The sequence below is a fragment of the Maylandia zebra genome, linkage group LG1 (assembly GCF_041146795.1).
Source record: "Maylandia zebra isolate NMK-2024a linkage group LG1, Mzebra_GT3a, whole genome shotgun sequence".
NCBI classification, from domain to species: Eukaryota; Metazoa; Chordata; class Actinopteri; order Cichliformes; family Cichlidae; genus Maylandia; species Maylandia zebra.
Genome location: NC_135167.1, coordinates 6,778,427 through 6,802,453, shown reverse-complemented (window position 1 = coordinate 6,802,453; position 24,027 = coordinate 6,778,427). Strand labels below are relative to the sequence as shown.

Genomic DNA, 24,027 nt, shown 5'->3' with positions numbered 1-24,027 from the left:
TCTGCTGTGAACTTTGACTAGCTTGCCTTAAGAGCCTTTTCTTTATTGAAGAACCAGCAGTAGAAATAACCAAACAAACCTCTGAAAACTCAGTTATAAAATGTGAATTATTTTTCTCTGTGGTCTCTTCCCAGCTGACAGGAAGTCAGCTGACCCCTGACCTTTCATTCCTCATTGCCCTGAATGGAAGGTGTTGATTTGAACTGAAAAATGTACACAGTAGGAGTGTTTTAATATTCTTTAAAACTCCTGCCCTTTGCCTAAGAAAACCCCTTAGTGGTCTTAATCATTCTTGGCCCTCCTAGTTTCTTTCTGTAAAATAAGTAAGTAAATAAGTAAACAGACGGGTAGGACATTAAGTAGGGTCCTTGTCCTTGTCCATCCTTGTCTCCTCTTCTCCTCTGACTCCCACCTCTTCTGTTTCTTGTGTCTGCTATTTCCAGTTCTCCTACGTATAAGAGGAGGGGTTTGTTTCGGTAATCATTTGACATCTACTCAGTCACTCCTGCTTAGCATTTACGTAGACACATACGTCATATGAGTGGCAAAGTGAACGGATGGAATAGTGGAGCAGAGTGCTAAAAATGAAACATACGCACGCCTTTTAACTGAGAATAATAAACAATAAGTCCTGTGTTTTCTTATACTTATTTATCAATTGATTTTCTATTATACATCACAATTATAAAAGGTCACAATGAATTCTGTGTAACGCATGCTTCCTGGGCTAGCATGTTATTGGAGAGTCAATTAAATGATGACAGAGGGATTCAGAAAAACTGCAGAGAGATACAAAATGATGAGACAGTGAAGCAAAAACAATTACAAATGGACATAAAGAGACCACCATAACATTAACAATTACAAAGAAGCGCAAAACAACTACAAAAGATTAGACAATGATGAGACACAAGAAAAGGAAAAAAGAAACACAAAATTGCCAAAGACAATAAAAAAAAATTAAAAAGAGACACAAAATTACCACAGTGATAAAAACACAACAAATAAAGCCGAATAATCAAACAACTAGCAATTAAGATGGTTATGCAGACAAAATATGACTTGAGAAAAACAGAGAAGAGACACAAAAATACCAAAGCCATACAAAAATCAATAACAGACAAAAAATAGGATAAAAAAAAACTTTAAAAAAAAAAAAAGCAAAACAACCTTTTCGTATCATTTTGTGTTCATTGTTGTGTTAGCATTCATATGATTTATAAAACATAATGAAACCTCAGGCAGCTAATGAGAAAGAGGGGAGAGAGGAGATCATCATCAGAAGGTCATATAAATGCCCTTCAGCAAGTTTCCCATTTTACCAGTCTGATCACGCAACTTTGGCTTTGCTGAGTTTTATGGTAAAATAGTTGGTGTAATAAAATGTTTCCTGTACATCTGATTTATTTCATTATGATTAAAGTGTTACAAGTGTCAAAATGATCATAGTGGTTGTCAATCAATATAACATTTCAGCCTCATGGCCTTCATCAGAGCATAAGACAAGTTGGAGGTCCTGTCACTTCCATGCACTTACTTACATTTGACAGGTAGTTGGCTGAAAGAGTCACCTGGTAATTCACAATCTTTGAGAACTCAGCATTGGAGTTACATAATCTCCATTTAGTACAGCATCTTTTTCACAGATTTCATTTCTAAATGTCATTTTTAGCGATGCTTTAGGTGTGTGTTTCCTTCAGCACCGTGGTACATGTATTCTATGAGGCATTAACAACAAGGAAAAAAGAAAAGTCTTTGAGATGCTAGTAACGACAACAGATGATGGTTGTCCTAGTAAAAATTGTCAGTATTGCTACTTACAATTTTGCATTTACTCTGACCTTCTGATAGCTGCAGACCAACAGATCTTGTTAGCTTATTCTGATTGTGAAGGTCATATAATTTAAAAATTTTCTCATACAAAGTTAGAGTTAGTAGAGACAAAAGAAACCATAAAATCAGCTCAGCAAGGTCTTGTCTGTTCTCCAGTGCCTCACCTTTAGTGCTGCCACATCTTGAGGCAGGGCATCCTCTAGTGGTCTGAACCATACACCACTGATTTATGTTGAACGACCATAAACAAGAAATGAAACTCCAGACTTCACTTTTTATTGTTGTTTTTTTGTTGTTGTTTTCTTGTTTGATTTTGTCATTAAAAGGCATGAAGACTGAGCCATCTTAAGCTACTTTTAAAATATATTATAAGGCAGACACATTGTGAGAAATTTGGTTGGAAGAACATATGAAGATACAGCTTTCTTTCCAAAAAGTAAAATGATTGTTCTTAGGAAGGCTCAAATCCAGAATTGTATTTAAAAGTCTTTTACAGTCCTCACTATAGCCGGTGTCCTTTATCTCATTTTGCAAACTTTAGCTCCACCTAGATTCAACTCCAGAAACTTCCTAGCAGCCACAGTGGAAGCAGATCAACCAAATTTCTTTGTATAAACACATCTCACCCTTTGGCAGCCATGTTCAAATGACCATTCTGTAATAGTGTGATCCCAAACAGAATGGGGACACACAATCACCCCCACTATTTCTACCACTATCTTTGCTGTTCCACATTTCTCCCTCAGATTCAGTATTAATTTAAGTGCCTTATGATGTCTCTGGATCAAAGGTTTCAACTTTATCCTTTCAGTTTCACAGACCGAATGTAAAAATGAAATTATTCACTTACAGGATGATGTAATATAGTGTCATATTATGCATATCATTGTACAGTAATTAAACTATGGTGTCATGAATAAACAAATAGCTGTTGTTAATATAAGTTTGACTTTTTAAAAATTGATAATAATAATTTGACACAAATTATTATTACCAACAGTTCAGGCGTCCTTTTTTTGCTTGCAGCTCCACCTGTGGCCACTAGGTGTCAGGAATCTTCCAGCACGTTCAAAATCAAAACTGACAGTCCTTTGTTCATTTATGGATGTGAACTGACTTCCGTTATAAGTTTTTAAAATTAATAGTCAATCAACCTCGTTTTTTTGTTTTTTCTTTTTTGCAGATTTTTTTCTTGAGGCATTACACACTAATAATATGCATAGGCCTTTCTGTATATCTAATATAAACTATTCACGTTGATGAAATTTGTTACTTGTTACTGGTTCTGCCTGTTCAGTATTTTCCACGGACGTACTCAGATAATTACCACCGAATTATTTCTCATTAAGGTTATTAATTATGAAGTGCTGTTTGCTCAGTGTTTGGACAGGCCATCTATTGAGCAGGTTCTTACAGAAAAGCTGATCGCTACACTGATATTTGGGTACAACTGTAAAATTATTAACTGTACTGCATAGCTAATATTTGAAGACATTGCTTTCTGTGTTAGCTCTTAAATGTTAACTGTATTTATTGATTTTGCTTTGTTCATTTGTCGCGCCTGAATTTAGAATTTGATTTTGTAACGTTATGTTATGATGTGACTTAGGAACATGACCCGAAATTGCAATGAGTGTCAAAAGGAGTTGTCGTGTTATATTTTGGAAAAAAAATATCGGAAGTATTCCGTATGCTGCGTTTAACTTGACGGTGACCACCGGAAGTGTCGCGTGACTGACTGAGTGGCCGGGGTATTGAACCGTTTTGGTAAAAAGTACTTTTTTTTATCAACAATTTATCCAAAAGATTGTGGCATTTGCTGGTATCTGCTGTATTCACGCTGGTTATAGTTTAAAGTCACAAGTTAGTATCTTAAGAAGGGAGCTTGTTGTGTGGCTAGCGTGCTGTTAACGGACCCGGCTGGGCGTTTTGATGACGTACTCATGGCTGAGCGAGGAATGAACTTTAAATGATGAATAAAATTAAATTGAAGCCCACTGATGAATTTGTTAAAATCCGGCGCAACTAAAATGAGTTTGTAAAGTTTATACGTAAAGGTAATTGGCATAAAATCATGAAAGCAGGCGTAAACTGAAGCAGCTGAAATTTAGTTGTCAATGTGTTTGGTATTTTTCCTTATTTGACCTTTACTGTCAGTTCGTTATTTTAAGATAATTCAGTGTACTTAGTCGATGTTTGATAGCGGCGGGATAGAACAACACTTCGGGGCTTTTATTATGAAGGGAAAATAATTAAGCGGAAGGGCGGATGCTGCTCGGTGTTTGCAACTCGACGCAAAGGGAGGACAGCGGATTCCGTTGGGAAGCTGCATATCATCGGCAGGCAGTTCTCATCGGATCATTTCGCTTTAACTGACAGGTTAACGGTGTCACATCTGGGATGAATTCCATTAGGTGTGTAGCTCGTAGACTGGGTGTTGTTTTGGCATGTTATGGAGTAAAATGGTAGGAAAGATTCAAAACTTGCTCTTTTCCTGCCGCTGCTCCCCTTCAGTTTGCCTGGCAAATTAGCTGGTTAGCCCCCCTTTTTCTGGCTTTGGAGATAGCATATGTTTGCTCAGTCACAAACCCCAGCTACTGTAATATCTTGCTTGATTTACATTTCTCCTTCCTCTTCCAGCCTCCACGCCCCGGCGGATTTAAATTAGCCTGGAATATGAACAGAAGAAGAAAATAAGCAGCAGCGGCGGTGGTGGTAGTGGAGGTGGCTGTCTTCCTGCAGGATTTCACCCAGGCTTTTTGTTTTTTCCCGTGGACATGCCTGGTCTGTGGAGCAAAGCTGAGAGAGGCTAGCCGGCCCAGAGTCCGGCTAGCGGAGCATTTCCCGAGTTTTGGATGATTGTTCAGCTGAAAGGCGGATTTATTTTGGACAAGCGCTGCTTTCCCTCCCCGGGTAAAGAGACAGCATGGGGGAGCCGAGCCTGGACGACTCCAATGTCAAGGTGGCTGTTCGTGTACGGCCCATGAACAGGAGAGGTGAGAGGGTGGCTTCAGTCTGCTATGACTGGGGTTGATATCCATACAAAAAACTTTTATTTCATTTCTCACATTGTTGTCCATCCCCGAGATATAATCAGTTGCTCCAGTGTTTCTAGAAAGAGTGGGTAGAATCAGTTGGCTGACACATCAATTTCAAACATTTGGTGTGCACTTGTGTCTTTGAGGCTTCATCAGAATCTTGAATGCATCTCTGTGTGCCACCTGAGTCTTTTTCAGCTGCAACACATGTTCTCTAAAAGGAGGGCTTTTGACATCTCTGTACACATACAGCATGATTGCTCGTGCAGAGAAATTAAAACACTGACACTGCACATGATTCCTAGTTCTTCTTGACATACAGTAATGTCATGTTGGCAGTCTCACACTTTTATGCTGTATGGATTATTCACAGGAACCTGGGCTGACTTAACTGTTCCCCTTTTTCTGGTGGGTTTTTTTTTTTTTTTTTTTCTCTCCCCCTTAGGAGTAGGATGGCAGTCAGAGATTAGCACCCATTAGTGAAATGAGCTGGATGGCACATGTTTGTACAGTGCTGCCATAGGGCTTCCCTGATGGCTGCCTGCCATCCAGCCAGATTTAAAGCTGAGCTGCTGTGTGAAGATCTACTGTTTGGAAGTCTAGACGCTTTGTCTCCTTTACTGGCTGATACAGATGTCTGTAGCTTTTTGGCTTCAACTGTCATATGCTGAGGAGGCATGTTTTTGGTTCATTTAATGTAAATAACCCAAGAAGGCTGACCTAATGATGTTGGAGCAGAAATTTAGGCTTTTGTCTTTGCATCTCTCACTGTCTCTCCTGGGCTGCTAACATCTTAACATCTACATCTTGTTACATCTCTAATTTTAGAAAAGCCCAGATAACAAAAGCACAGTATTGCACAAATCTTTTGTGCATGCTCGAATGCGCCGGTCAAATGCATTCCAGATTTTTTTTTTTTCCCTGCACTGCAGGAAGGAAGACACAGATGACATTTCCTGGTCAATTTCCAATTTGTGTTTGTGCCGTGGGATACCATGTGTCCCATAAAAGGAGGAGAAAGAGGAAAGCTGCTGAGGTAGAGTGGTTGACCAACAACCGGCAAAATGAATCACGTGTGTCCTCCCCCTCATTTGAACTGGAGATGTCGGTCACAAGATCAAGGCAGTGGATCACCACACTGATCTCACTGTGAACTCTGATGTAGAGTAAACTCTGCAGGGAGAAAGATGATTTTTTTTTTCTTCACTGATGGCTCTCTGTAAAATTAGAAGTAAGTTTTCCACTTTAAAAAGTCCAGTTTTTCACCAACAGCTGCAAGGTAGTTGACAGGGAGTGAGGGGAATTTACTTGAAGTTCATTTGTCCTGTTTTGTCTTAGATTTCTTCAGTTTGTCCTCATTCAGTTATCCCTTTTCAGTGTGATATCTGACCTAACGGGTACAGCTGATATCTATGAGGGGATTTTATTGATACTTGGAGCACATTCTTTAATGCTCTTATTATTGATTCCATAAATAATAAAGGCTTGTGCAGCATTTTGCTGAGAATGGAGAAAGGCTTACATGTGAGTCAGGTGTGGAAAAAACAAACATAGTTTCTAAAGTCACAGTTACTTTACATGATTGCTTGTAGACTTGTGAATTTGTTACACTTAACAAAGTGAATTTTAATTCAGTGGATTTCCTGAACTTTGACAACATGCCCATCAGCCACAGCCACTTTAGATACACCTGTTCAGTTGGTGGTTAACATAAATAACTAATTAGCCAGCCAAGACAGCAGAAGATTGGAAAAAGATTCCCTGGTCTGATGAGACTTGATGTTTGTGGTGACATTTGCATGGTAGGCTCATAATTTGGCATACACAACATAAACATGGAAGCATGGCTCCATCCCGAGTCATGTTAATGGTTCAGACTGGTGGTTGTGGCTGCTTCCAGCTGGATAATGTAATATGCCAGGTCATAAAGCTTAAATGATCTCAAATTAGTTTCTTGACTATACTCAAATGGGCTTATATTTTCAAACCACTAAAAGCAACTTTCAGAAGCAGATTTAAAACTAGATCAAAGCCAGCATCCAGGTCTAGTAGTTAGTTAATGTTGTACATAAACCAGTTCCTGTATGCATCCTCTATCTTCCAGCAAGTTGAACCAATTATTATTTTGGCAAAAAAAGGAACAGGCAGGAAAATTGAGAGTTTGCTAAATGCAGTGGGAATAGGTTTGGAACTGGCAGTGCCACGTTTCCATAAGGGCCTTTTTGATGGTTTCTCTGTCTGAATGGAGTTTCTGTCCACATCTACCAGCATTCAAGTAGTATTTTTTTGATTTCATAAAAAGCAGTGGGCAAGAGTCACTCCAGGAGAAGTGCACTCACAAATCCTCTCAGATCTCAGAAAAATTGCTCTGTGTGGTTTTCCAGTTCACACATTCGCACCTTTGATCTGTTCAGCCACAGCTCTTACTCTGTTCTCCACCATCACACAGCTGTTTCTGGAAACAGTCATGGTAGTTAAGGGAGAGCACTTTCCTCTCAGCTTTCCCTAGCTGGTGTGGTGATTCAGAGTCTGAAATAATAAGCAGGCCCCTTTAACCCAAGGCCACTGTCCCCATGTATCCCAGGTTGAGGAGGAGAGGTGCTGTAGCTGCCTAGCTGGACAAAGGCAGGAAGGGAGTGAGTCTGAATGAGTATTTGCTAACGTTGCATAATCCTCCATGTTCCCATGGCTGTGGACTTCGAAGAACAGAGCAACCTCAGGCGTAGCAACGGCAACACCGCGGCCAATCAGCTTCCTGGCTGATGTCAGTGCTGTGGTGCCAAACCTCAGCACCGGTAGCCCAGGGAAGGCCAGTGGAAAGTGGGAGCTGGTTATGGAGCAACGAGAGGCAGATAACAATGGGTACATTTATCCTCTCAACCATGCTACATCACACTTTCCTCTCTGCTGAGCAGAAAGTACAGCTGCTGCACATGGGGCACATGGGTAATGTAGGCTGCAGTAACAGAAGGAAAAAGTAGAACAGAAAGTTTGCATTCTAAAAGCTGTATGTCTGTGTCAGCCCCCTTGTTTAACGTTTGCTCTTTCTGTCTGTTATGGGCTCTCTGTTGAATCAACCTGCCGTTTTTTCTTGCTTTCCTTTTTTTTGCTTTGTACTGCCCTTGACAGCAGAAGAATTGGAGCGTGATTCAGGTTCTCTGACCTTTGACATTAAGTTTCCATGGCTCTACCCTCATGCCTGAAACAGTAGTGCAAGCTCCACAAAGCAGACAGTTCAGCTTAAAATACATAATATTTCTAATTTGAATGACCACACTTGGCCTCCCCATCGGACGTCAGTTTTTCCAGCATACAGTAAACTTTGGTGCCGACCAGACAAGTTTTGCCCTTCCACCCACGGAAAATCACAAGACCTTTGATTTTGAACATCTTTGTAAGTTAGACTGATTTTGCTCAAGCATAAAGTACACGTTATTTGTCAAATTAACAAAAAATTCTGTAAAATGCGCTGACTTCTTTTAAGTCGAGCAATACAGCCTTCTTGTGCCTATGTGCCTTGGACCACAACTGTATGTGGTCCAATCATGCTCGCATCCATAACCCTGTCCGCTTAAGCCAGAAAAGCCTGGAGATGTACAACTACACACATTGGGATTCCCATTTGTATTGTATGTAAGAAATTGTACCAGCTAGATAAAGTGACTATTTGCATCTTGTTTGTTAGGCAAAGGCAGCTATGCTAATAATTCAGCATGTAAAACCACATACAACCTATTCACCAGCTACACAGCAATTGGAAATGCCCTTTGCTAAAGCGTGTTTTATTGCTTTATTTAACAATAAAGCTAACTTTTCATACTTTGTCACCAAACCATGAGAAAGGCTACTAATGTCTTCTGTGCACTAGGGTTATAAATATTCTCAAACTGTCTTACCCTCCCAGCTTTTAATTCTGTGAAATTAATTAATGTTTAAAGGCCATTCAGGTACCAATTTACCTAGAAATGGATTAGAATAAGCAAGTTTATTGCTTTGTGATCCAATCAAGTGGATTAATTGTGCAACTGTGGTTCAAAAATTATTTTATGGAATTTGGGAGATATTGTTGCACTCCTCTCATAGTGATATTGAATTGTTGGTTGTGAAGCTATGATTTGGCACATGGTGAGCGAGTGTATGCGTCACCCTGACTTGTTGATTATACCAGCAGTCATGACTTGGTTACAAAAAAAAAGAAACGACTGAAGAAACAGCACTTCTGTAACGCTACTTTAGACAGTTCTTGTTGCAGAAAGGAATTGAAACCACAAACTGTTTTTCCTGTCCTAACACATTTGCTGATGATCGAAACATCCCTACATGTTCTTGCAAGCCTACTGCACAGTTGAGAGGTTATTGACAGTCGTCTATTTCATATACTGTTTGTTTAATAAAAAGTCTAACAGCCCATATCTAAAGATTTGGCTGAAGTATTTACTGAATATGGTGGTAATTTGCACAGCAACAATGTAATAAAACTGCTACTCTATCATGCATATGTACACATGGCCTGAACAAGGTCATATGGTGGTGGTGGAAGGATGGTATTTATTATCAATAAAAATGACCTTGAGCAAATACTGATTTGCATTTTAAGGAACCCCATTGTGACCTCTGATCACAGGGTAATTTTATGATACTTTAAAGAGGCTATCGTTACCAGGGAGAACACAATTCCCAGCCATATATTTATGGTCTTAACAAATATGCTTCCCGCTGACACAGAAAGACATCCTATTGATGTGGTATGTAGCTGTGTTATTATTATGATTAAACATTAATTTATAACAAACTGACTAATTATGTTTATTCAGTATTTTGTGGCATGTAACCACAGTCTTAACTATAGTAATAATGTATAATTGTACACACTTGTGATTTTTTTTTTTTTTTTAAATTCCAGTGACTCTAATGTTATATTCTCCTATGAGTACATGTTTTTTTTTTTAATTCAAATAAACAAGCAGTTCTGTCAGATGTTGGAAGCCCAGGATATGCTGGCAGCACCTACCATGCGAGTATGCAGACAACTATTATTAGGTCTCCTAAGGACGGCAGATGAATGGAGAGACATACCAGTCTCAATTATTTATTGTTATTTTCCAGTTTGGTTACTTTTACAGCTAGCTTTTTTCTTTTTTATAAATGAAAAAGGCATCAAGATCAGTCCTTATGCATGCTTTTAATTTAATCTATATAGTGTCAAATCATAACAAGTCCCCTCAAGTTGTTTTATATTATAAAGTTATGGATCTTACAGTAATAGCGAGACAATCAAACGCCAAGAATCGACCCACTTTTACTATAGTGTGTCATCTGATCTAGATTTAAGTATAGCCTTTATCAAACATGTCTAATCTTAAAAATAGAGAGAGTGTCTGTCTCCCGACAGACATGCTGAGTTGGAAGTGGGCAGTGGGTGGTCTGAAGGCCAAGTGTTACGTCACTGCACGAACAGGCCACGGTCAGAATGGAACGTCCTTAGTTCTGTATGTGTTTGTGTGCCCAAAATAACCAGGGTATTGATTAGCCAAATGCTTACTCTAAAGTAAAAGGTCATTTTTTTCTGAGTCTGTGATTGCTTTTCTGCACACACAATTGTTTAAACATAACGTTTGTTCCACAGGAAATTACGGCTAATATCTAATGCAGTTTAACTCCTGCTTGTTATGCAGGGAGGACGTGGCTATCAGAGCAGTGTTAATAAAAGTTACTTGGTGTCAGCCATGTATATAACACTAAGGATTCTGGGTCCAAATATTATGTTTGCTTGTGAATGGTTGCATTGACTGGGATGTGTGAGGTTTTGAGCTTCAGTCGTTTAGTAATAACACTTTGTGTTTTCTGATCCACAGAAAAGGAATTAAACACTAAATGTGTTGTGGAAATGGTGAAAAACCAGACGATCCTCCATCCTGCAGGAGGTAACCTTGGAAAAGGAGACTCTAGGTAAGTCTGTTTAGAGTGTGACTCATGTCAACAGCTGATGTATTTTCTTCACTGGCACCTAATTCCTCCCCCCCTGCCCCCCCCCCCCCCCCCCCCCCTTTTTTTTTTTTTTTTTTTTCTTTCTCAATGAGGGCTGCAATGTATGTCTTGTGCAGCAGTGAATGAAAACAGTCATTTTGCATTGTTATGTGTTGACACAATTCAAGAGGATGTGGGTGGAACAGACTTGAGAAATTCTCAGAAAATGTTCTGAGGACATTACCTACTATGACCATTACAGATGTACATCCATAAATGATTTTAGTAATCAATGGAAAAAAGTTGGCTCTTACAACTCTAGAACCTGCTTGAGAATACCCCTATTTGACTTTTATTCTGACAAAACTATCCAGGGGTATTTAAAAGAAAGGAGCAATTTTTAGCCTGGGTTTTTACCAGGAAGTGAAAGTTTTTTGAGTGTCCTAGGCCAAAATAGGCAGCATGGTTTTTTTTTTTTTTTTTTTTTTTTGGTTTTTTTTTTGGTATTGTGGCAGAGAGTGGAACTCCCAAAGAAATCCCGTACAGGCATAATGTTAACTCCACTCCAGTGGTGTCACACATGTGACCTAGTCATTACCTACTGTAAATTCATCAGTTAAAGTGCAGTATCATGCCTTTTGTGGTGATGTCAGCCTTACTAAATATGTTTAGATCTAGAAAAGTTTAAATCATTAACGCTTAAAAACTATTGGTGTTTAGGGTATAGGTTTCAGCACTCACACCAGGGACCCAAGTTCAAGTCATACACTTTATTTGTCATTTTAGAAGGTTTCAAGCTCTGCTGTCTTGACTGCAACAGCTACCTGTCCACACTTTGTCCATTCTAAACAAAATACATGTTGCGGACATGAAAATTAAATACCTCCGTTACAAAGTTGCACGAACTGTAATGTAATTTTGTGTTTTTTCACTTGAACAGATTGTTGTTTTGTGATATTTATTTTCTCTCTTCTTTATAAGTGAGTTAACTCTACACAGAAGGGTCCTGCCTGTATTTGAACCTTTAGCTATGAGGCAACATTGATAACCACTGAGACACCATGCTGATACGGGCTGAATAGACATACTTTTAATGGTTAAGCCAAATTGTAAGAAAATAAAGGATAAAATAATATTGATGTGCTTTCAGTGTCTTACTTTTAACGGCCTTAATAGTCACACATCTCATGAGCTGCCAGTAGCCCTCTTTTATTGCCCTCATACAGATTTATAGTTGGCTTTTTTTCTTATTCTTTTTTTTGCCCTTTTGTCTTCTGAGAGGTTTGCAGTGCTTTGGGAATTTTCTTATATCCTCCCTCTAATTGCTGTTTCTCAAGAGGTCTTGTCTCAGATTTGTCTGGAATGTCCTCATGATGTAGTTTTTGGCAGGAAGCAGACCAGCCACCTGTTGGGCCTCTTCAAGGCAGGTGGATTTTAACTCACGCCACTTGTCTCTTGTTTTCCACTCTTGGCTTTCCCTCCCATCTTGTTAACCAGCTGCTGTTGGTGGTAATGGCATAACTGTGCTCGGGGTGTCTGAGTTCCTGTACTGAAGGAATTAAGATGTGTTAGATTTGGTTGTAAAACACAGAACAGGATTGTGTGTGTGCTGTTAATTTGTGTCCAAGTTGTTCCAGACTAATGGTGAGATCGCTCAAACTGCGTCTCAAATTGATGGGAAGTAAGCGATTTTAATTAACCTTTTTTCGTCTAGTCTGATGGTTTGAGATCATCTATTAATCATTCTTGACTACGGATTCTGACTACTGACCATATTGGTGGAAACCAGCTGTGTCAGAAGAAAGACCTCCTTGTGACTGCTGAAGCCGACTGCAGACTGCCAGATCAGACGCGGTGAATAATGGCTTCAGGCTGACGTTCATGAGCAGACAGCAGCAGTGTGTGTGTGTGTGTCTGTGTGTGTGTGTGTCTGTGTGTGTCTGTGTGAGATATGCCTAGAAGAAAGACTGCACCATCGAGATGCACGCAGACAGAGAGAGTTGTATATATAAAAAGACAGACTTGACTCCTGCTCAACTCCTTGTGCCTGGGCTTCCTCCCTTTTTCTCAACTCTTCTGTTTCCTTAGCAACGCACGAGGAGGTTAACTCTGGGTCACTGCCAGTGACCGTAAAGCCCCTTCCTTGATTGAGGAGAAGATGGAAGAGGGGGGGAAAGCCTCATTTACACGAGCATCTGTCGCCCATAAACTTCCTAGAGGTGACTTTTATGGTGGCCTGAACAAGAGCAGCGCTGCCGCTTCTCCCACTGTCTGTCAGTGACAAAGGACTAACGAAGTGACAGAAGGATGGGCTGAGTGTTGTTTGCAGATGCTGTTTTTATTTTGTTTGCTTGGGTCCAGGTTTCATTGACATGGTGTTTACATTTGAGGATTATCTTTTACTCACCAAGTTTCCTGGTTGTTAAGGTTTCGAAAGACTGGAGTGGGTGCAATAAAGGTTAGGGTGTTGCAGGTGCACACTATTTGTTTAAGTTACTGAGTTATAAAGGTCCTCTGTTTAAAGCTGGGCAGAAGATAACGTCATCTTTTCTGATAGCTTTATCTGCACAAACTAGCTTTATTATTATTATTATTATTAGATTCTCATTTAAATTTATTTACTTTAATTGGCATTAAGTAGAGTCTTATTACTGCACTTGTTAATATAATTCAAACAATAATAACAATGTTAAACAAACCACTACAGACTGTCAGAACTGTGGCTTACACTGTGTAAAAGCACTTAGTGTGGAACAATAGGCAGCTTGGAAATTGGACAGGACATTTGCTATACAAATGAGCTCAAGGAAGGAAGTTTTAAGTCAGAGGTCATGTGACATGTGGCCTTCACAAAAGGATTGGGATCATTTTGCTGGGCATCTCCAGAGCAGTGACAGGTTTATTTAACTTTAGGGTAGCTCAATATGCATTTATATACAGCCCACTAGTACAATATATAATCAGCATAGTGTTGGTGGGCTGAAGGATGAAGGCTGGTGTATAAGATAAGATACCTTTATTAGTCCCATGAGTGGGAAATTTCATGCTAAGGCTGCTGACCTATTGCACGCTATGGCGGCGCCATCTTACCCTCCGACCATACATACATTACACAAAAACATCACATGGGGAAGACAGGTCAGACAGGTCTAACAATACATGAGGAAAGATAAGGAGAAAAAAAAATAACTCCCCCCCCCCCCCCCCAGACTGAGCTTCAATAGGGAGATCAGTTTGAGAACAGAAACACCTCTGCACATAGCACATGAAAAAACTCTTAATACATCAAAGAAACACATGACAAGCAACAGGGATGGGTAAAGGGTGAGAGACAGCCAATGTAGACAGTACATCCGGGCCTGCAGCAGCGCTGGTCTCCTTGATCCACCATCGGCATGGAAGGGAATAAGCGTCGAAGGCGTTTGGAGGGGGAGGGGGGATGTGTGTGTGTGTGTCCAGAGTTATTCTCAGTTTCCTTAACCTAAGGTTGCTTTCTGACATACCGTTAGCTGTGCAAGAAAACACACTGCCTTGTTATTAATTAAAAAAGAAGCTGAAAACTTCACCTGTGGAAATGTTCACCTTCTAATGTAGTAGACCCCTAATCTCTGCCGTGAGATAGTTTTCAGTAACGTCTCCAGAAGTGTTTTTGTTGGGGGTTGTTGCCGAAACTCAGGATTAGTTCTGTTTAAATACAAATGAAGGATTTTCTTCTCTTAGGTTGTCAGGACCTGTGTTTCTAACCAGGCAGATAGGGGAAAGTCATGGCCACTGATCTGATTACTTGATCTGATATCTAATGGTAGCTTGGGAGCACAACTTTCATTTAAAAGGTATCTGCTCTCAAGCTTACTCCTGATTAGTAAATGCATGCATCCAGATGGACTTGGTGCTGAATGCCTTACAGCTGATGCACAAGCACCTGTCGGTTGTTTCAGTTTAGACATATACCTCCAGTTTAATGTGGGTCAAAGCAGAGGACACTTTTTTTTTTTTTTTTTTTCCAAGGCTAAATGACGATTACTTTTTGAAGACTTGTAGCTTATTGTGTAAACCGATACAGACATCAGCATATAGAAATATAAGGATTAGGACTTTTCCAAATGTAACTTATGTTCTCATTCCTGACTGTCTTGTTCAATGTGGAAGGAAAGAAAGGCAGCCAGCAGACGAGGTTGTGTACAGGATGGGTGAATAATAATAATAATAATAATAATAATAATGGATTGCATTTATATAGTGCTTTTCGAGACCCTCAAAGCGCTTTACAATTCCACTATTCATTCACTCTCACATTCACACACTGGTGGAGGCAAGCTACAGTTGTAGCCACAGCTGCCCTGGGGCAGACTGACAGAAGCGAGGCTGCCATATCGCGCCATCGGCCCCTCTGGCCATCACCAGTAGGCGGTAGGTGAAGTGTCTTGCCCAAGAACACAACAACCGAGACTGTCCAAGCCGGGGTTCGAACCGGCAACCTTCCGATTACAAGGCGAACTGCCAACTCTTGAGCCACGATCGCCCTAAACCTTAAACAAAATTAACACAACAGAGCTTGTCCTTTCTATTTAGGCTTACTTGCAGCCTCTTTACGACAGCCTGTACTACAATAAAATTATTAAATAATAAAATTATTAAAGCACAAGTTTTCTCTGCTAGCCGTTTTTCAACATTGGACTGAAAAGATGCACCTCAGCACTAAGACGGTTCATTTACAGGGTGTTCACTTGCCCGTTAATGACTGTGTATTGTATTATTATTATTGTAATTATATTTTAAGTTAAAAATATTTTATTACACTACTGGTGATTTTCTTTCTCCCCTGGGTAAAACCTTTGAGGGAGGAAACAAAAACAACTAACAAAAATAACCAAAAAACAACTTTGCAGTGCGGATACCAACTACAAGTATTTGAAAGGACTCGGCAGGCATTTCCTTATTTTTTCCCTTTCAGTTGTGTGTCCTGTGTGTGGGTCTGATTCAGTTCTTCCTGGGCAGACCACTTTAGTTGTTCAGGGGACCACTCTATGACTCATATGTCTGTGAAGGTTCTCAGTCATCCAGGTCATCGTAGTCAAAGGAGCTTGCAAAGAAAAGCGTCTGGACTTCTTTAAGTTGCTTGAAGACGTTTCTCGGATGAGAGGTGAAACGTCTTCAAGCCAACTTAAAGAAGTCCAGACGCTTTTCTTTGCAAGCTCCTTTGACTCTATGACTCACTATAATGGTGATACATTTTTGATTGAAGTTGGAAATTTCTTGACCATCAAAGATACATTAATGATGTAATTATCTACCTCCCTATTCACTCTGTCAACCAAGGTTAATGAGTTTTTTGTGGGGGATTTTTTTGGTCTTTTTTTCGTCTTATATTAAATCTCTCATTAAACTTAGTATCCTTGGTGTTTTTCCATGTGTCCTTTCTCACCAGAGATGTCCTTACCTCCAGGATCTGCATTGCTTTGCCAGGGTACTTTGCACTTGTGTGTCTGATAAGCAGGCAGCTAACTTCCCTACAGCCACGTCATCAGTCGCTGCAGTTTGCATGATGACCTGAGGCTGTTTGCTTTGGACTCGTGAAGCTGAATGTTGACACACTCTGACAAAGATCTGTCTCCCATCAGATGTCAACGAGGCAAATACAGGCGGCTTGGTTTCCAAGGCGATACACAAAAGTGGCTATGTGGCCCCTTATCTTGAATTGATGCTGGATGAGGTGTGTGTAACACCATATGTCTGAGGGCAGTATACATTGTGCTTGTAAGAGTGGTTTTATTGTGCTCACTAAGATTTGTGTTGGGAGTGAATGTTCTACAGTGTTTGTGTTAATGTCGAAAAGATGGCACTTGAATGTAAAGTAAGGGCGGGTGCTTAACTTGTTCAGTGTGAACCAACCATGTGTTGGGGGTCCACTAATAAAATGTCTGCATTAGAATCAAGATGGAAAAGACTGACACACTGGCTTATGACTCCACATTATTCCTGCTCTTGCAAGTAGAGGTGATACTGATGCATTGGCTTTGTGAATTGGAAGGAAAATGTTATATAGTGTTCATTTTCTTTTTCCAAATAACAATCTAAAAAGTCTGGTGTATTCAACCCCCTTTACTCAGACAACCCTAAATAAAATCCAGTGCAACCGGTTGCCTTCAGAAGTCACCTGATTAGTAAATAGTCCACCTGTCATACTTGAATCTCAGTATAAATACAGCTGTTCTGTGACAGCCTCAAAGGCTTGTTTGAGAATTCAGAATTGATTCAGTTTTTCATTTATATAGCACCAAATCACAACAACAGTTGCCTCAAGGCTCTTTATTTTATAAAGAAGCCAACAATCTGATGATCCCCTATGAGCGAGCACCTGGCAACAGTGGGAAGGAAAAACTCCCTTTTAACAGAAGGAAGCCTCTGACAGAACCAGACTCAGGAAGGGGCAGCCATCTGCTGCAACTGGATGAGGGTGATGTGTGGAAGGCTGGACAAAAGGCATGCTGTGGGGGAACCCCCCCAAAAAAAGATTAATAATAACTAATGATTAATAGCAAATGGCATCATGAAGACCAAGTAACACACCACACAGTTCAGGGATGAAGTTGTGGAGGTTTTAAAAACGTATTCCAAGCTTTGAAAATCTCGCAGAGCATTGTGCAGTCCATTAAAGCAAACCTACCAAGATATGGTCATCCACCTAAACTGACAGTCCAGGCAAGGAGCACAAAGTAGAATTTCCAGTAGTACAACCACACCAAGCCTACAGTCAGAACTACAATGTTGCATATTACAAGCATATTTGTGTTAGAATGGCCCAAAGTCCAATAAATCCTATTGAGAATCTGTGGCAAGACTTGAAAATGGCTTTTCACAGACGCTGTCCCTCCAATCTGACTGCACTAGAGCTATTTTCACAAAGAGAATTTGGGGTGGAGCTTGTGTTGTCGTTGTTGTTATTTTGTTTTTGTTTTTTGTTTTTATAGGAGGGACAATGTACATTAATAAACATTGCTGTAAATGTATCAGATTTAGCCATATGCTAATTTTTATCTATAGTCACTGCCCAAATCTTAAAAGTAGATACTTAGCAGTTGAGAACTACCCCCAAAAGACTTGTAATTGCCAAAAATTAAAGGTTCAAAAAAGAATTGGCTGAGGAGGGGTAAATACAAAAATTTTATTTTCTTTCCACTTCACAGTTATGGGCTACTTTGTGTCTATCACATAAAATACATCCGTTTGTGGATGTAACAAGAGAAAATGTTGAAATGTTCATCATCATCACTTTATTTCCAAAGCGCTTTAAAAACAACATAACAACTGACCAAAGTGTCAATGTAACAATTAATCAGCTATAACTTAATTCATAGAAGATGGCCAAACATTTGAAATGGTAACGGTACATACTAAGGGTAAAAATTTAAGATGGATAACAACTTACTCTTGGTTGAAAGCCAAGGAGAAAAGATGTGTTTTTCAATAAGTTTTAAAAGCAGCAAGAGATGGAACCTGTCTGACCTCCAATGGCAGGGCATTCCATATCTTAGGAGCCAAAACTGCAAAGACTGTCTCCTCTGGATGTATAAAATATCTTTGGGACAGTCAAAAGCATCTAGTTAGCTGAACTAAGAGCATGGGATGGTGTGCAAGGGTGAAGCAACTCAGAGAAATAACAAGGGGCAAGACTATTAAGAGATTTAAAAAAAAAATAAAAAATTGAGGTCAAAGCTTCATCTCATTGGAGATTTACATTCCTATCAGATCATTTTAGTCATCTTTTGCAGTTAAATGAAAACCTTTACCAAACACACAAACAAAAGGTGTTGGTAAAGGTGGTGTTAAATACCTCCAAACTGTTTCTTCTTCACTGTTAGCTTCCTACATTAGCTCTCCTGCTAGCTCCTGTTGTCACATGTAATATAAAAACAGAATACACCAGTGCAAAAATAAGTACATTGTGACCAGTATTCCATCAGCTTTTGAATTTGGGTCGAGCTGATCTTTTATCCGAATGTCAGATAGGATTTAACCAATAACAGCGAAGTCCAAGCTAACACGTTCATTTGCTTTTAGCTTTAATATTTGAGAAGAGAATACAGAGTTGGGTCCACAGCAATCTTTAATCCATAAGTTTTGTTGTCTGAAAGTGACAGCCATAAAAACTAAAATTAAAATGTGTGAGAAATTGAATTGTTTTGGTGTACTGTGAGCAGTCGATTGAATATTTGACTTTTCCATGAACATCTTGGAGATAAATGGACTTTGTTTGGCCTGTAGTGCAGCGATAAGAAGAGAGCTTAAATGTAAGCACATCAATAAATTGAGCATACTTTACCTGCTTAGCACCAGAGGGAAGCAGGAGAGCACTGGCTGATCGCACAAATATATAAATAGGCTGCGATAGTCACTGCCACCTTTACTATATCCTCTCCCAGCTGTGGATTTTAGTAGTAGTGGTAAACTAACCCTGAGTGTATGAGATGGTGGAACTTAAAAAAAAAAAAAATCTGCAGCCTTAATTTCAGTGTTCATATCAAAGCCAAGCCGCATAAACAGCTTGGTCTGTCTTATTTGTGTACAAATTGCTCTACTGTTCAGTTGCCTGATAATACAAATGATGCAATCTATTTATATTTTGTAGGTCAAGTTTTCTGTCATATTGCTGCAAAGGGTTGAATGCAGGCAGGGAAAGTAACCATCCAGAACTCCGCTGAAAGTGCATCACAGGGATTGAGAAACTGAACTAGATTTACTTGGGCTTCAATTTGGTTTGGGGCTTAATGTCAGCAGTACTTACATGATCACTGCAGACACACTTAAACTACAGTGAGTCTTGAATGTATACATTTTCAGAAGGATTTTTTCTGGCTTTATTTTTTTTTGGGGGGGGGGGGGGGGGACTTGATACATCTAACTGGTTAATTAATTACTCATTCAGAACATCGAGCAGTAAGAACTAGGACAGAAAAAGCAGACTCTCTATATTATTTGACTTTTGCTCATCGGAAGAATAGCAGGTTGCTGTTGCACATATACAGTGAATGTGCAGAGGTTTAAAATGTGCTATGTATAAAACATTGTATGCTGTCTGGAGAGTACAGTTTGTTAATATAGGAGGATAAATTCAGGTCATTTAATCATTTACACACCATGTGAGGGCCAATTGTTCTATAACCTACCAACCTGTGTAAACTGTACTAAAACTGTTGTCATGTGCCATCAGTATGTGCCGTGTTGCTCTTATGCTCTTTGTGCTTCAGCTTAACATTCCAGTCTCAGACTCAGGCTCTTTCCTCCTTAAACCCCTTGGCTACCTTCAGCCTTCTTTCCATCATCCACTCCTGTTCCTCCCTACATCGCCATGGATGGTACAGTCCGAGAGAGAGAGAGATAGTGAGAGAGAGAAAGCAGGAATGCAAGAACAGAAGAGAGAGAGAGAGAGAGGGGGGGGGGGGGGAAGCAGCCATGCATTAAGTTATTTTTTTAAATGACGGCGATCAGAGCAGAGGAGTAGGCCGAAGCAGGGAGGGACTAATAGAAGTGCACGAGGCGGGTTCACAGCTCTCCTGACCGTCTCATTCTCCTCGCTCATTGGTCAGGGGGGGTCCCTAGCTTCATATCACGCAAAACATGGGTGACCCTTCTTGCCAGCAGCCTTTGAAGCAATTGTGACAGCTGTCATCACTGTGTATGTCAAAACCTGTCAAGTTAGCTTCATCCTTGAATTGGAGATGCATCTGCAGGGAGACTTCTGAAAAGCCCCCAAGAATAGGATTTAAAAAAAATAAAAATCTGAAAATAAGGGTGTGGATGACAACTATAGTGTATAAAATTACTCCTACCTCATCCCCTTTTTTGTGCTTTAAGAGAGTAAATGTTATTAATGAATTTTAACTTGGGAACTTAAATAAACTTCACTTTTTAGCATTGACAAAACCCTCTAAAACATTTGTAGGAAGTCCTGATTGGATACTTATTGAAGAATAGCTACTGGTATCAATTACACAGCAGATAGGAATCGGTCTGCGTGCATCTGCTCTCTGAATGCAACACATCAGCAGTGGAACGTCTGTGAAATATGAAGTGTTACAGATTGCTGGCTGGTTTGTGCAAGAACTGCAGCTATAGTGGTTTATAAAGAATGTGCATGGGTAAAAGGAAACAGGTGTGAGGATGTCTTTGTGCAAGTGTGTTTTCTCGTGATGCCATCTTTATGAGGGCCTAAATGTGTTTCAGATATTTAGACAAAGGATTAATGCTAATGGGAACAGTTCGGTTAAGCAAGGTTTTCATTGCCGAATGTTAAGCTGTACAGTAATGTGTTTTAGAAGGAAGCCGGTGAAAGGTTGTAGGCCTTGGTGGCAGAAGTATTTCTGAGTGTGGGTTTTTAAACCGCTAGAAATCTCTTTCCTCAAGCCATCGAGTCAGATGATGATCTGACTTGATGCAGCTCTTTGGCTGACAGCTGCCCTCACCCTTTGGGCAGCACCACCACTGCACTAATGGAGGAAGAAGGTGACAGGAGAGGAGAGTTAGGATGAATAGAATAAAGGACAACAGACAAAACCTTATTGCATTTGAAGTGAATATGAACTATGGTAGAAGGAGTCACAGGCACTGCCAGAGACTCCCTCTCTCAGGGAACACCAATCTAATCAGTGCTTGTGGCTTCACACTGAACAATCTTGATCTTGAAAAGAATCTGCAGGCCTGGGTCACACTAGTATGCTTTGAGAGTTCGGCCTGACCCTAACCACAGATTGGTAGTCCTGTGTAGCACTGTGAGAGGTTCAGGGTAGGACATTTTAATAGATAAATCCTGGGACAAAATTCAGACAGTGTCAAATTTAGGATGACTGTCTCATGCTGTGAGCCCTGGTTTGACCCGTGTCGACTAACAAACCAATAGGAATGCAGCGTGAAGTGCAATGCTGATCAAAAGAGATTGGCACTTAGAACGGGTGTGAGTAAACCATATAAAACAAAATGATTGCGATTCCTCCAGAGTAGAAAATCCAGTTGAGTTGCTGCAGTAGAATGTTTTGTGTATGGCCTCCAGCTCTTTTTCTTTCTCACTAAGTAATAACGGCGTCTTGGCACCAATTCAGCAAATGTGTCAAATGCGATCGCTTGCCTAAGTTTAAATGATCCATCTTGTAAAATGTGGCCTGAAGTGAACTTGCATAATTATTGTGCTTAAGCACCTTAGGAGATTTGACAGTTAAGCTGGCTGCTAGTAACCTTACACCAGGCTTGATTTACCAGTATTCAGTCATACTTCATATTGTAATGACAATTCTAAAATGGTTGGTTTTCTCTGCACACTCAGATTCACACATTTTGTTGTGTTTTTTGTGGGAAGTAAGAATTATTGAATTGATTGAACAGTCCACTTTTACTCCAAGATGTGGAAACTGGAATCACATATGTGTCTGCACATATTTACAGACACATACTCATTTACTTCATGCATATAATAATGTAAAACCATGCTCTAAATTATGTATTTCTTATAATCTGTGGAGCAGGTTGATGTCAAATGTTTATGTTATTGAGTTATTGATTTGCCAGCTTAAGAGCTTATAATTCATTTTCAGCACATACTATTTAAAATTAGGTTAGCCTGTACTGACATTTCCTCATATGCAGAGAAAACCAGATGGAGTTCCCGTCTGTTTACTGGAGGAAACCATTTTGAAGGACATAGCTGTTGGCTAAAAGCTCGTGATGTCTGTCGTGTGTATGACTGAGGCTGCTTGTGTATATATTTCCTTAGTTTTTCTGTAAAAGCTTGCACAGATATACAGAGCTGTTCCACTTCTTTTTAAAGGTTAACACACTGCCAGCTTCAGTACCCCTCTATCTCACACATCTAGTGCTATTCTCACACACGCATTCCTGAAACGATTTACTACGCCCTCAGAGATGAATGCAGCGCCCACCCTAACACCCAGATACACACCCAAATCCCCCGAGAGGCTGTTTTTGACATGTGACACAGAAGCTGTAAACAACTACAACAATGGCTATGTTTTAAAGTAAATGTTAAAACAAGGAAAGCCTAAAGCAAATGACATTAATCCAGTCTGCCTGTCTGTCCACCCACATATAAATTTCTTTCTCTTTTTATCTCTGCTTGCTACACATTAGGGTCAAAATTAGCCTTGAAAGCCCATCCTACTGCATCCTTTTAATTTGCACTAAATGCCGTCTTTCTGTCTTTCCACATGTTCCCGTTGACCTCGATCCTCCCAACATCATCAGGAGTCAGTCCAAGGTAACGGCACACAAATACACACACAGACATTTTCAACACTAATTCCATGGTTGTGAATCATCTGTTTTAAACAAAGGCACCGCTGTACTACTTCAGCTCAGTTTCTGAGCTGTGTGCAACCATACAGGCAGCGATATAAAGTAATGATTTGTAAAACCATTATTGCCAAAATGGTTTGTTTAATTTATGAACCTTTATTTTAATCCTGAGGCAATACTTGTTCCCTAGAAACTGAATGTTTTTTCCCACTGGTTCTCTTTGCTGTGTGTGATTATTTTTATCGTCGTTTGAGACTTGATGGTCGCTATGATTACACAATTTGAGCATTTGAGCATTTAAAAACACAATATACACCTTTTTTTTTTTTACTGTGGTGGCTTGTGCGACTACATATTCCAGTATAACATGTCATGGTGGTGCTGTTTTGTCTGTGTGTTTACAGGTTTTTGCCTATGATTATTGTTTCTGGTCCATGGATGAGACAGATAAGGAAAAATTTGCAGGTATGTAAATTTTTATTTTAATCATTCAAAAAGAAATTGCATTAAAATATCACTACCAGATGTGTTAACTAAATATATGCTTCAGTTATACAGACTATGTCTGTTTGTGCCACTTAACTGCAGGTCAGGAGGTGGTGTTCCAGTGCCTTGGGGAAAGTCTTCTCCACAATGCCTTCCAGGGCTACAATGCCTGTATATTTGCCTATGGACAAACTGGTAATTTACACTTGGACAACTCACATATTTATGGTGAATCTTATTTTATGACAGAGCGTCTAACTTAACAACAGGGGTTGGTTACAGTATGTGGCAGATTTCTATCTATATTTTATTGCCTTAAAGCTTTTTTAGGAGTGTCTTTGTGGACTACCACTTGTACCGACTTGCATTTCTTCAGTACAAATAAGACACAGAAGTTAAA

The 24,027-nt window shown here is 39.7% G+C and overlaps 1 protein-coding gene across 7 annotated transcripts in view; it reads left to right on the top strand.

The window, feature by feature from the left end:
* Positions 1-3,537: 3,537 nt before the first annotated feature.
* Positions 3,538-24,027, top strand: part of kif13ba (kinesin family member 13Ba) — a 51,783-nt gene continuing 31,293 nt past the window's right edge. For 4 of the 7 annotated variants that reach the window (XM_076891810.1, XM_004539769.4, XM_004539768.4 and 1 more), the window contains exons 1-6: positions 4,109-4,247; positions 4,474-4,829; positions 10,727-10,820; positions 23,091-23,103; positions 23,546-23,606; positions 23,730-23,822. In XM_076891810.1, the coding sequence (XP_076747925.1) occupies positions 4,760-4,829; positions 10,727-10,820; positions 23,091-23,103; positions 23,546-23,606; positions 23,730-23,822 (331 nt within the window). In that variant the 5' untranslated portion in view covers positions 4,109-4,247; positions 4,474-4,759. Of the gene's footprint in view, positions 3,601-4,108; positions 4,368-4,473; positions 4,830-10,726; positions 10,821-23,090; positions 23,104-23,545; positions 23,607-23,729; positions 23,823-24,027 lie in introns of those variants that run through there. The other 3 variants (XM_004539766.3, XM_023154861.3, XM_004539767.6) reach the window with 3 other exon arrangements.